General features: G+C 42.3%; 1 protein-coding gene across 5 annotated transcripts in view; it reads right to left on the reverse strand.

Moving 5' to 3' along the window:
- Positions 1 to 13,641, reverse strand: part of FER (FER tyrosine kinase) — a 239,676-nt gene that overhangs the window by 137,926 nt on the left and 88,109 nt on the right. For all 5 annotated transcript variants that reach the window (XM_072992471.2, XM_078386258.1, XM_078386257.1 and 2 more), the window contains 2 exons: positions 12,381 to 12,473; positions 74 to 277 (listed from right to left, as the gene is read on the reverse strand). In XM_072992471.2, coding sequence (XP_072848572.2) covers positions 74 to 277; positions 12,381 to 12,473 — 297 coding nt within the window. The remainder of the gene's footprint in view (positions 1 to 73; positions 278 to 12,380; positions 12,474 to 13,641) is intronic.

Raw genomic sequence — 13,641 nt, forward strand, 5'->3', positions numbered from 1 at the left:
TTTATCCAAAACTTTAAAAACAAACAAATAAACACATGCCTTTTTAAAAAGAGAACCACAATGTTAAACATACATCAGCATACTGTATGATGAAGTGTCTCCTTTGTGCATCTGAAAACACGGAAAGGACATATTCACCAGGTTTCCCATGACTCTCCCGCACCAGAAAGTCTCCTTGCTGTTTTAATAACTCTTGAGCTTCTACTCTTGGGATTGCACCATGGTACCAATCTTGATCTGCCAGGGGTTTTTCGCTGGTTGATATTACATCAAAGAACTGATAAAAACATAATAAAAAGGGAAAATCAGTTAATTAAGGTTACTGTACATTACATATCTATTTGAAAGTACAATGCAGAATTTTGAAATTAAGTCAGAACTGTATGTTTACTACTAAGTGGACTGAAGTGAGCATAGCTAACCATGCATACGGCTCAGCACATTTCCTTTTTAAAAATATTAGTGTAAAAGCCACAAACAGAGCCATTCATCAGAGAAAAAAAATGAAAATGGAATTGAAAATGGAATTGAAACTGGTGTGAATAACATCAATACTATTTTTAGAATGTAAAACAAGCAATCTGTAAAATGCTCATTAGAATGAACTATTTTATCCTTTTCTGAAAAACAATGATTTTTTACAAGAATAAACCATTTTTCTGGTGTTTATATTCAGAGATTATTGCAAAGCAGTTAATTCTGTACACTCAAATCTCACAAATTAGCACATTTCCAAAATTCCAGAAAATTCAAAAGCAAAGATACCAGGAAGATGAAAGATTTCTAGGGAACAAGATACTCCACTTTCTCCCACACAAAAGTAACTAATTGTTATTAAATTCTTGAAGTATTTCTGGGAAGAGCCATCTTCTCCAATACAGTGGATAGCTACCATGAGTAAGGCTTGCTTCTTTATGGCACTTCCTACATCCATTCACCTAACATTCGAAGTATTTATCTGTGCACGCATTTTATGCCTTCAGATCTCCCTGAACAGCTGTTCTGTGCATTCTAGTCTACTTACAGGATAAAATCCTATTCCTTAGTTTGGTAAGTTGCAAGTGGATCAATGGAATTTATGGAGAAGATGAGCCACCAAATCATCACTGATTTAATGGGGCTACTCCAGTCCCTTCTACTTTGCACATACATAGTTCTTTATTTCCTTCTGCACTTAAAGCATAAGCTACTATCATAATTCTCACTGAAAGTCTGTCTATCCACAGTAAACACACATCAGTTAGAGAAGCTCTACCATATCGCAATATTTTAAGAATCCAATATTGAAAATATTTCTGAAGGACTTACAAAATTGGTACCCTCATATTAAGCCTTAGTATTACATGGTCACTATTATATTTCATTGATTGAGAAACCCCCATTTGAACCCATGGCTACTTAGATTTGCATCTTTTAAGATACAAGACTGTGTTCTCATCTGTAGTTACGTCAGCAAGAAGAATGAGTGAAATATGCACATTGTGTCATGATTCCCCCCTTTTTACTGGTTTTCAATGAGAAAGTAATGCTTTTTGCAGTTTTCTACCAAAGGTTGTTTCAGCCTTTAATATTACCTACTTTTTCCCTATCACCAACAACTTAATTGGGAAAATTACTGTATACATTAGATATATCTAGGACATTTGCAAGGCTGTGACACTGTAAAGCATTACAGGCTGGATGCCAAGGCAATGCTTGATGCATCCTTTGGTCATGCTATGATATCAGTGTTGGAGTGACATCCCATCAGCTGGTAAGCGGGCTTGTCAGTCACCCATATGTGTGAATCACAGAGACCACAATGAAGAAAGACAGGTTACCTACCTGTAACTATAGTTCTTCAGGTTCTTTAAGAATTCACACAACCCACACAACCTCCCCTTTGTCTGTCATGTGGATGCTAAAGTCAGCAGTGGGCATATGTACTGAGGAATTGCTCTTGAGTGGTGAAGCATGCACTGTGTGAGAGGGTTGGGCTAATGGCTCTTTAGACTCTGGAAGATTATGAGGATATCCGCACAAGCGCAGAAAGGACTCATATGTATGTCACAGATGACCACTCAAAGAATTACAGTTACAGGTAAGTAACCTCTCTTTATGAGGCTGAATAGTGAGAATATGCAAGGATATATTTCCTGGCTAACACAGGAATTACCCATCAGATCCATTTCACCCATGTTTATTATTAAAGCTAGCCATTTTGCATGAGGTCTTATTGTTAACAGCCCAGCTCATAGCTTATTGATGAAGATTGTGGCTTCAATTCAGGGTAAATTTGATTTAAATCACAATTCAAATTTTTTAAAGTTTCATTTTTGATTATTTAAATAATCCGCCTAGAGTGGTCATGTTGACCAGATAGGCAGGATATAAATAAAATGAATGAATGAATGAATTTAAAAATCAAGCTTTCTGATTTAACTCATGATTTAAATCATCTTTATAAAAAAATCATTGTTCCACCCTGCTTCCTTTGCATATGCATCTTAATATGGTAGTGTGATTGAGGTGTGTCAGGGAGGCAAGTCTAGACCAGACCAAGATACATTCACCTTCTTCAAGAATTAATGTTTGCACCAACATAAGAGAATTAGTAAAACTGATGGAGAGCGAGAAGGAGAAATCCTTGAAGGGTAGCTACTGGGTTGCACAGTAGTGCAAGGTGGCACTGTTGGAGGATGCTCTATATCCATTGGCAGTGACTCTTCAGGCAATTTTTGTTTCTATGCAAAGGGTGGCAATGATAAAACATTGCGAAAAAAGGAAAGGAGGGGGGACCTGAGAAACCACAGGCCAGCTAGCCTAATGTCTGTCCAGGGAAGACGGTGGAAAGTCTCATCCAAGATAAAATCTTCAAACACATAGAGCAAGCCTTGCTGAGCTCACAAACTTTTAAAATTCTTTTAAAAGGTCAACAGGCATGTGGATGTGGGCAAACCAGTGGATATTCAGAAGGCGTTTGACATGGTCCCTCAGCAAAGGCTGCTGCAAAATCTCCACAGTCAGGGGATGAGATGGCAGGTCCTCTTTGTGACAAACCCAGACCTACTGGGATATGCCACACGTTAACTAAGCTGCCACCAACCATTCCCTATAAGAAGTCACACAGACCAGGGATGGATTTTCAACAAATAAAAGAATAAGGTTTATTTAATAACACACAGGGAAAAATAAAACGATCAGGTGAATAAGATATAGTAACGTGGCTTAGTCTCATTCATACATACACACAGTTTGGTTCACACAGAACACTTAACTTGAAGCACAGACCCTGAACCTATCAGTTCTGGCTAACCATACAGACACCTGAACCTATCAGGTTGGTACTGACTGACACACAGTAGTACCCTGTCTGACACACAGACTCCCACACCAGCTTCTTCTTCCCAGCTGCTGCTTCTTCTTTTTTTCAGCTCTTCTCACAGGCTTCACCTATATATATACAGTACAGCCCCTCCTCCTGATGTCCCGCCTTCCACTCCCCATAGGATGGAACTTTCCCTCCAAACCCATGACAGACAGGTAACATCAGTGCTGTATGTAACACCTCCCCTCTTTATAAGTTGTTTTGTAGGGGGAAAGCTAAGGTGCTTTTCACCAAAAAACAACCTGGATAAAACACACAAAAACAGTTATACATACAATATCATACTTACTTATACTTACACTCTAAGTTAAACATTTACCATTTACAATACATCAATTTTACCTTTATTCATACAAACCAAGTTCAGAAAAAACAGGTACATTTAACCTTTGGTCATCAATATATATACATAGTCCATGTTTCTTTCGCCGTCTTCATTCTTCAGGTCTTCTTGACAAGGCGTCAGCAACACAGTTCACTGATCCTCTGACCACCTTCACTTCAAAGTCATAGTCCTGTAGATTTAAAGCCCACCTCATAAGTTTACTATTGTGGGTTTTCATTGTCTTTAACCATTGCAGTGGTGAATGGTCAGTGCACAGAACAAAATGTCTTCCCCAGATGTAAGGCTTGGCCTTCTGGACCGCGTAGACTATGGCCAGGCACTCCTTTTCCACGGTTGCCAAATGTCTCTCACCTTTCTGGAGTTTCCTACTCAGGTAGGACACTGGATGCTGGTCACCATTTTCATCCTCCTGGCAAAGAACTGCTCCTACCCCGCTGTTAGACGCATCGGTGTAGATGATGAACTCCCGGTCGAAGTCTGGAGCACGCAGCACTGGATAGTTGATGAGGGCCCCCTTCAACCTCTGGAACGCCTCCTCACAGTCGCTGGTCCACGGGATGCGGTCATCAGTCTTCTTCCTCGTCAGATCGGTCAGCAGAGCCGCAATCTCGCTAAACCTCGGGATGAACTTTCTGTAGTAGCCCACCAACCCAAGAAATGATTTGACTTTTTTCTTGGTGTTGGGTCTGGGCCAATCACGAACTGCTTCTATCTTGGCCTCTAGGGGTTTTATCACTCCTCCCCCTACTATGTGACCCAAGTATTTTATTTCTGGGCTACCCAGCTGCAGTTTGTTCTCTTTGCAGGGCCTAGGCCAAAGCACTTCCTCTCCTGGGTTAAAGTGCCTCTCCCTGCCTTCCTGGTCATCCCAAGTTTTCTTTCTGACCTTTTGAGCTTGCAGGATCTCTGCTGCTAGCTCTAGGTTTCTCTTTAGGTCATTCATCAAGGTGTCTATGTATGTCACAACGTCTTGTGGGTCATCCTGGGTGATCTGCTCCCAATTTTGTTTGATCAAATCAAGGGGCCCTTTCACCCTTCTCCCAAATAAAAGTTCAAATGGACTGAACCCGGTACTGGCTTGTGGCACTGATCGATAAGCGAACAAAAGGGATTGCAGCTTCTGGTCCCAATTGTTTGGATTCTCTGCCAAGTAAGCCCTAATCATGCGCATTAGAGTCCCATTGAACTTCTCAGTTAACCCATTACTTTCAGGGTGATAGGCAGTGGTTTCCTTGTGCTTAATTCCACAGATTTGCCATAAGCGTTTCATGAGCTTCGATGTGAACGATGTGCCCAAATCTGTGATTATTTCTGAGGCAAATCCCATCCTGGACATATACCCCACCAAGGCATCTGCCACTGTGTTAGTTTCAATATTAGTCAAGGGTATGGCTTCAGGGTACCTCGTGGCATGGTCCACAATGGTGAGAATGAACCTGTTCCCCCTCTTTGTGGCCTTGGGCAAAGGTCCCACAATATCCACCCCTATGCATTTGAACGGAGTGTCAATCACAGGCAAAGGGCACAACTTTGCTTTGGTCCTGTCGCGGTTATTCCCCTGCCTTTGACACACATCACATTGTTTACAGAACTCCCTGATCTGCTTCCCTATGTCAGGCCAGTAAAAATTCTGTGTGATTCTCTGCTGTGTTTTGTTCACCCCTAAGTGCGCAGCAAACATGTCAGAGTGCCCCCTTTGTAAGATCATGGGGCGATACTTTTCAGGTACCACTAGCTGACTTCTGATCCCATCTCCCCCTTTTGAGATATTCCTCAGGGTCTCTCTATACAAAATCCCCTTTTTCTCTAGAAATCTCACTGGGGTTTCAGGTGTTAGCTGGGCGTCTGTCACCTGTTCAAAACACTTTTGGAGAGTGGCGTCTGCCTTTTGCTCTTGTCCAAATCTGCTGTCTGTGGTTAAGGTTTCCACCACAGCTTCTGAACTCCCCCCACCTGCTTCCGTCTCTGGCTCATCATTACCCCCCTGAACTGTCCCCGTGGTGGCTTGTGAACGTGTAATCACTAGCACCCGTTTCACATGTTCAGCCAGGTCATTTCCCACGAGCACGGCTGCTGGCAGAGTCGATGAAATTGCTAGCCGCCAAACTCCCCTCCAGCCTTGAAAGTTCACAGGTACCTCCGCTACTGGCAGTGAGATCACCTGCCCCTCAATCCCTGCCACCTTCATGCTCTCATTTGGGATTACATACTCCCTAGGAATAATATCTGGATGGCACAGGGTCACCTGGGAACAAGTGTCCCGCAGCCCCCGATACTGATGGCCAAGTATTCCTACGTCCACCCCTGCTGTCTCAAACAACTGAGAATCTATTCTCACCAGTAGGCAGCGCCTGACCTCTACAAGAGGACCATTTTCCTCAGCCTGATCAGCAGATGTAGCTGTTCCAGATTGAGTAGCCATGGCAACAGGCTCCCTCAGTGACAATGAGCCTTGCTCTTTCTGGACACAGAACACAGCTTTTGGCTTGGTTCCACTCGAATCCTGAGGCACAATTCCTTTTAGCTGCTTTAATTTCTCACACTCTGAGATTAGATGGCCCTTTCCCTGACAGAAATAGCATTTTCTGCTATATTTTGAGTCTTTCTCATCTTGTTTTGGTTTTCCCTCCAAAATCTGAGGTCTTGGTTTCATGCCTGAGGGCTTCCCTTCACCATGGGCCCCTCCCCCTTGCTGGCTTTTCCCTGGTCCCTGAGAGTACTTGCTGTAGGTTTCCTTAGGTTTCCCCATCGCTTTCCCCTCACCCAAGGGCTTTCTTATTTGGGAAATAAAATCTGCGATCTCGGCTGCTTCTGCCACAGATTTCGGTTTCCTTTCCCTCACCTGGAATTTCAGTTCCCCATGCAGGACTGAATAGAACTGTTCCAGCGCTATCAAGTCTTTGAGCTGCTGAAAGGTCTCTGTCCCCTCCTGAGATAGCCATTTCTCTAGCAGCCTCACCAATTGGGCCCCCACTTGGGTAAAAGTCTGCTCTGGTTTCTTGGTGATTGACCTGAATCTTTGCCTCAGCTGTTCCGCATTTATCCCATGTCTTGCAAACACCAGTTTTTTAAACTCTGCAAAATCTTTCATCAGTTCCTGTGGCATCTCTGAATAAACTTCAGCAAGGCTGCCACTGATTAAAGATCGCATAATGGTCATCTTCTCAGTTTCCCTCACTGAGAAGTCCACAAACGCTCTTTCCACTAGGGAAAAGAACACCTCAGGACAATCTCCCTTGTGGTACACAGGGAATTTCTTCAGGTCAGCTTTAGACAATTGGCCTCCCTCAGAATCCCTATTGTTATTATTGTTCTGATTCATCAGTTCCAATCTCCTTAACTCAAACGCCATTTTCTCTCTCTGCAATTCCAATTCAAATTGCCTTTGTTTCTCTCTTTCCCTTTCCTCCATTTCCCTCACCCTCAGTTCATGCTGTTGGGCTAGGAGTATCTTTCTGAGTTCTGGGTTCTGCTCTCCTGTGCTGTCACCCTGCACTGAGCCAAATTCATCCTCAGAACCTTGGTCTACCTGGGGGTCTTTCACTTCACCCATTTCTGCCATTTGGCTTCGAGTCAAGGGCATAATTCCCCCCCCCCCCAGAACAGGCTGCTTTCAAAAGTCAAGCCTCAAAATAAAATGACCACTTTTTTTTTTCTTTTGCCTCAGAACCAGCTTTCTCTATAGATTGCTGCTGTCCTTCAGCACTAACTTGCAACAGTTGCGAGCTAGAGTCTACCCCCCTCTGCTAGGCCTCTCAGCAGGCAGGCTCAATCACTGCTACTACACAGTTTTGCCTCAGCTTTTTTCCCGCCAAAAACAGGTTGCCTCAGAGCTCCCTAATCTAGCCCCCAATCTGAGGTTACACGTTCTTCTACTAGTGCACCTCCCCGTGAGGCACACCTAGAAGATTACCTACGCGCTCTCAGATTGTCCCTGACTAGACCCCCCTTGCTCTGGGCACACTTGCCAAGGCTTTGCTGGACCGCTGGACAACTGGACCAGTCGTATCCCACACGCTGGACACCAATCAATGTGACAAACCCGGACCTACTGGGATATGCCACACGTTAACTAAGCTGCCACCAACCATTCCCTATAAGAAGTCACACAGAGCAGGGATGGATTTTCAACAAATAAAAGAATAAGGTTTATTTAATAACACACAGGGAAAAATAAAACGATCAGGTGAATAAGATATAGTAACGTGGCTTAGTCTCATTCATACATACACACAGTTTGGTTCACACAGAACACTTAACTTGAAGCACAGACCCTGAACCTATCAGTTCTGGCTAACCATACAGACACCTGAACCTATCAGGTTGGTACTGACTGACACACAGTAGTACCCTGTCTGACACACAGACTCCCACACCAGCTTCTTCTTCCCAGCTGCTGCTTCTTCTTTTTTTCAGCTCTTCTCACAGGCTTCACCTATATATATACAGTACAGCCCCTCCTCCTGATGTCCCGCCTTCCACTCCCCATAGGATGGAACTTTCCCTCCAAACCCATGACAGACAGGTAACATCAGTGCTGTATGTAACACTCTTATGGACTGAGAATTGGTCGAGAACCAGGAAACAGAGAGTAGGTGTCAGTGGGCAATGTTCACAACGGAGAGAGGTGAAGAGTGGTGTGCCCCAGGGATCTGTCCTGGGACCGGTGCTTTTCAACCTGTTCATAAATGACCTGGAGACAGGGATAAGCAGTGAAGTGGCCAAGTTTGCAGATGACACAAAACTTTTCTGAGTGGTAAAGACCAGAAGGGATTGTGAAGAACTCCAGAAGGATCTCCCCCAACTAGGAGAATGGGCGGCAAAATGGCAAATATGTTTCAATATAAGAATATGTAAAGTAACGCACACTGGGGCAAAAAAATCAAAACTTTATCAGCTGATGGGTTCTAAGCTGTCTGTGATAGATCACGAAAGAGGTCTTGGTGTGCTAGTGGACAGCTCAATGAAAGTGTCAACCCAGTGTGTGGCGGCAGTGAAGAAAGCCAATTCTTTGCTAGGTATCACTAAAAAGGGGATTGAAAATAAAACAGCCAACATCATAATACCATTGTACAAAATGGTGATAAGGCCACACCTGGAGGATTGCATACAGTTCTGGTCGCCACAATGTCTCAAAAAAGACATTGTAGAACTGGAAAAGGTGCAAAAAAGAGTGACTAAAACGATGACTCGTCTGCGGCACCTCCCTTAGGAGGAAAGGCTACATTGTTTGGGGCTCTTTAGTCTAGAGAAAAGGTACCCGAGGGGGGACATGACTGAGACGTAAAAATTATGCAGGGGATGGATAAAGTGGATAGAGGGAAGCTTTTTTCCCTCTCACGCAATACTAGAAGCAGGGGACATCCCCTCCAGTTGAGTGTTGGGAGAGTGAGGACAGACAAAAGAAAACATTTCTTTACCCAGTGTGTTGTTAGTCTGTGGAACTCCTTGCCACAGGATGTGGTGATAGCATCTGGCCTAGACACCTTTAAAAGAGGATTGCACAGATTTCTGGAGTAAAAGTCCATCACAGGTTACAAGCCATGACGGGGATGTATAATCTCCAGGTTTAAAGGGAAGGTACCCCAAAATCCCAGATTCAGGGGAGGGGGTATCAGGAGACAGATATCTAGTTGTTTTGCATCCTCCCAGAGGCATCTGGTGGGGCCACTGTGAGATATAGGAAGCTGGACTAGATGGGCTCTTGGCCTGAGCCAGCAGGGCTCTTCTTATGTTCTTATTATTGCTGTGGTGGACGCCATAAAACTCAATGGCTTTTGAGTTATGTATGCTGTCACGTTTATTAATCTTCCTTGCCATAGAAACTACTACTTCTATCCTGTTCTGAAGTAAGTATGCCCTTTCAGTTTTTGAATTTAAAATTACTTCGACAAATTGGATCATTCTTGTCAGTTTTTACTGCAATTTTTAAAAGATTTGTTTGAAGTCTGAGATCTGACAGAAATGCTAGTTTGAAGGCCACATGGTTCTTTATTTTCTGTTTTGAGTCTGCCACAATCAACAAATCATTGATGTAAGGAAAGATATTGGCTCCCAGAACTATGAGGTGCACTTTCACTGGGGCCATGCATTTGGTGAAGACCCTGGGTGCCATTGATACAACAGAGGGGAGTACTTCAAATTGAAAAATTCAGTTGTCCAAGGTGAAATGCAGGAAAAGATGATGATCTGGTCAGATAGAAATATGTATCCTTGAGGTCTATCACAGCAAACCAGTTTATCTTCTTCAATAATGGCACTGTGGCAGACAATGTCACCATCCTGCATCTTCTGATATCTATGAAGGCAATGACACTCCTCAAATCCCAAACAGGTCTTACACTCCCATCCTTCTTTGAGACAGTAAAGTAACAGGAATAAAACCCCATGTCTCTTTACTCTGATGTTATACAGCATCCTTTTGTAGTAATGTTATTATTTTCTTTCTCTAATATCTGCAATGGCATCATTGTTCTGAAGTGTCCAGTTGGTAGGAGGGTAGAAAATTCCACTGTGGGACAATAGCAAAACCCAGTGGTGGTGGTGGTGATGGAGCACCAAGTGTGGAAACATGGCACTTGTTTTAGAAGGGAATCTTGTTGCAAATGACTCAAAGGGCTGCCAATCACAGTAATGGAAAAGTAAACAATGCTGTTCAGATTTCTTTTCTGGTTTCTTTGAGGTGACAAAGGACTTAAATTTCATGTGCTAAGATGGCTGTCTATAAGATCATAATGTTAAAGTAGTTGATGTTCTTTGACACTCTTGGTGATGTGTTTGAGGGATATGAATATGATCCTCTCCAAGATGGCCTGTAACATTTTTGCTATTGATATTGTGATGAAAAACCCATCCTCTTAGTTCTGTTTATCTTTTTGGACAGGTTATACATTACACTGTTGGTTCTTTCATTGAAGTTCTCACTGCCAAAAGGTAAGTCTTCAATGTGTAACCTACAATCTTCACAAATTCCCATTGTTCATAACCAAGCATTGTGTCTCAAACCCAGAGTGACTGAGAAGTTTTTTGCTGTGTGGTGACCAGAATAAATATGGTGCATGGCTAAAGAACAGGCCTTTTGTTGGCTTTGAGAGGATAGGGCTAATGGTCTTTAAGGCTCTGGAAGATTCCAAGGATGTCTGCAGATGTGCAGAAGGAATCCGTATGTGTGAATCACAGAGACCATGGTGAGGAAACATGTTAAAAAGAATCAACCTCATAGGTATTCTGCCCAGTGCCTCAAAAGTTCTCCACCAACGTAACAGCAAAGTTCCCCATACAAACTAGTCTATTTGGGTACAGAAAATCTCAACAACTACTCTGTTATATGCTCCACACACAGCTTTGCATTACCAGTTCCTTACTGAATAATCATTAGCTACACTTTCTTGTTGATGCTTAGAACTGTGACACTGACTGCACTGACAATGTAGATTGTAATAACTACAGTGCAATCTTGAGTGCAGGCTGTGGTCAAACAATAGATTGTTAGATATAAGTTAACAAATTCAAAACAAGAACAAAAAAATCTTTAGTTCAATGCATGAACGTCAGTCCACTGTATTGATAACAGAAGGGGTGTGCAAGGCAAAGCCCACATATTTTTGCAGCTGCAGCACCGCTAAATTTCTCATGAAAGTGATGGTGAGGAAAGCACCACTTGTCCCTGAAAGCATTTTTACAGCCCTTGTACACCTTCTTAACAAGTACTGTATGAGTGTGCTTCCAGAAACCTCCTACAAGTATAATTCCACGGGTACACAAAGTGTGGGAGAGCACACCTTATTTCATGGGAAATTGTCTCTCTTTCTCTCTCTTTTAAACTCATTTTGCTATACACTCAATTGTAGCTACGTTCCCCCGACCCCCACTAGCCCAAACAACAAGAAGGTGCCCATCTCTTAGGTTGAATGTCCTATCAGAAGCCGGGAAAAGCAGGTTCAAAGTCCCTCTTGCCCACAACATTCACTGACTGAAAAAATATCACTTCCAACAACTCACTTCAAAGGGCTATTGTGAAAATAAAGGAGGCAAACGGAGGACAGTGTACTCTGTCCTGAGCAACATACATTTATAAGAATTGAAGAAGTAACCAGAAAAAGGATCTAATTATCCCGTAATACTAACTCCTCTCATATTGAAGGATACAGAAAACTTCCTCCCAAAGTTACAGATATTAAAGATATTTTCATTGCATCCTGTATAGAAATACAGATTTTATATGGTCTCAGGTTTTAGTGAATTGATGTACTGGCACTTTCTGAAATAATATTTAAACCACAAATACGTTATTCTTGCCCTAAGAAATAAAAGCAAAAGCAAAATACATAGAGAAGTGTGCATCTGAGAGTAAAGTACTAACAAGAAGGTGCATTTGGTAAAAAATATACAGTATTTACAAGTAATTGAGTTTTCTGTATGCCTTTTTTCAAATTGCAGATTTGTGAGCAAATGGGATAAAATGAATGTGAGAATATAACATGTATGAAACTAACAACGACCAGAAACAGAGTGATCTGTCCATCCTAGCTGTTCCTTTATCCCCACTATCACTGCAGGCAAAGAACTACTCAGTTTATAATCCTATCAGTTCTGCACAGTTAGTGAAAGGATGGTGGAAGGAAACTATCTTTTTAAGAGGGTGGGCATTAGAACATGTGCACTTACCGATGAAGAGCCCAGCATAGACTTTGGAGATCTTATCATTCCAGCAATGGAGTGCCGAATGGTATCAAACCTAGAAACTTTTTCTTTCTTATCCTAAAAAACAACAGGAAGGAAAAGCAGACCATCATAAATTAAATCAGCTATCCTTTGTAGATTAAGTACTTAGCACTGCATGGGGTTTAGGCTTTTATCAAAAGTATTAGATAAAATTAATTATCAAACTTCAGCAACTTTAATGAAAATAGTTGGGGTATTTCCAGTTTTAGCCTGAAAGTTTACTTCTGTAAAGTTTAAAAGCAGCACCAGCAATCAAATAGAGCAACGGATCTAAACTATAATAATGTATAATAAAAACATGCCTCCCTTTTTTTAAAATCTTTCATCTAATTGTTACCTAAAATTTGTTGTGTGGCTCTGAGCAAAACAGCAAAGATTTTACTGCCATTCTTACTTGAACTTTCCCATCTCCTTGCACCTTCCAAGGTTTTGCATGGTGTTTGTTCATTAAAAAAAGGCAGGCATCTTGAAAGATCAAGACAGGATCATGGAACAACATCTGTGCAAGTCCCTCAGAGAGACTTACTTAGCTCAAAGCCAGAGGGGTTTCAGGAGAGCTGCAAAAGCTGTTATGGCTTAGGAGAAATGACTTTGTATTCTAAAACTTCCACCACTAGAATCTTCCTCTTTCCTCTTACTATCACCATACATACAAAGAGAGCTGCTATCACTGTCCACAATATGTAGTAGCAGCATACACACAGTAGTGACATATACAGAAGTCTTAGTGTAGTCTCCTGACCCCAAGCTTTACCCGCTCTAGTTGTAAGGAGAAGCTGCATTGGCAAAGCTATTGGTTTTTACTCTGTGACAACTCTACAGTCCCTAATGAAAGATTAGCTCCATTAGTGGTGCTTGAGGAGAGCAAGGCTCGAGATAAATAAATACAGATTGAGGCATAGATGCTCAAGGGAAGACCAGTGAGACACCACAGCAGATGATGAGAAAGAAGAGAGCACTCTAGAGGAGAGGGATGACAGTGGAGTGAGGTTGGATGTGAGGAAGATAGAAGGAGCCCTAGAGGAATTAGAAGACGAGGAGAGGAGAAGGAAAAGCTATTGGACAGAAGCAGGAAGGGGTCTGTGCCGACGCCTTGAAGGGCTTTGAGAAAACATACAATATTGGGAAATGACAGAACTAAAAGGTGAGTGGGACTATGTAATAAAAAAGATCCTTGGAGGATGCTCAAGGGAGTGGAGAAACA

This window comes from Pogona vitticeps, chromosome 2, assembly GCF_051106095.1.
Source record: "Pogona vitticeps strain Pit_001003342236 chromosome 2, PviZW2.1, whole genome shotgun sequence".
NCBI classification, from domain to species: domain Eukaryota; kingdom Metazoa; phylum Chordata; class Lepidosauria; order Squamata; family Agamidae; genus Pogona; species Pogona vitticeps.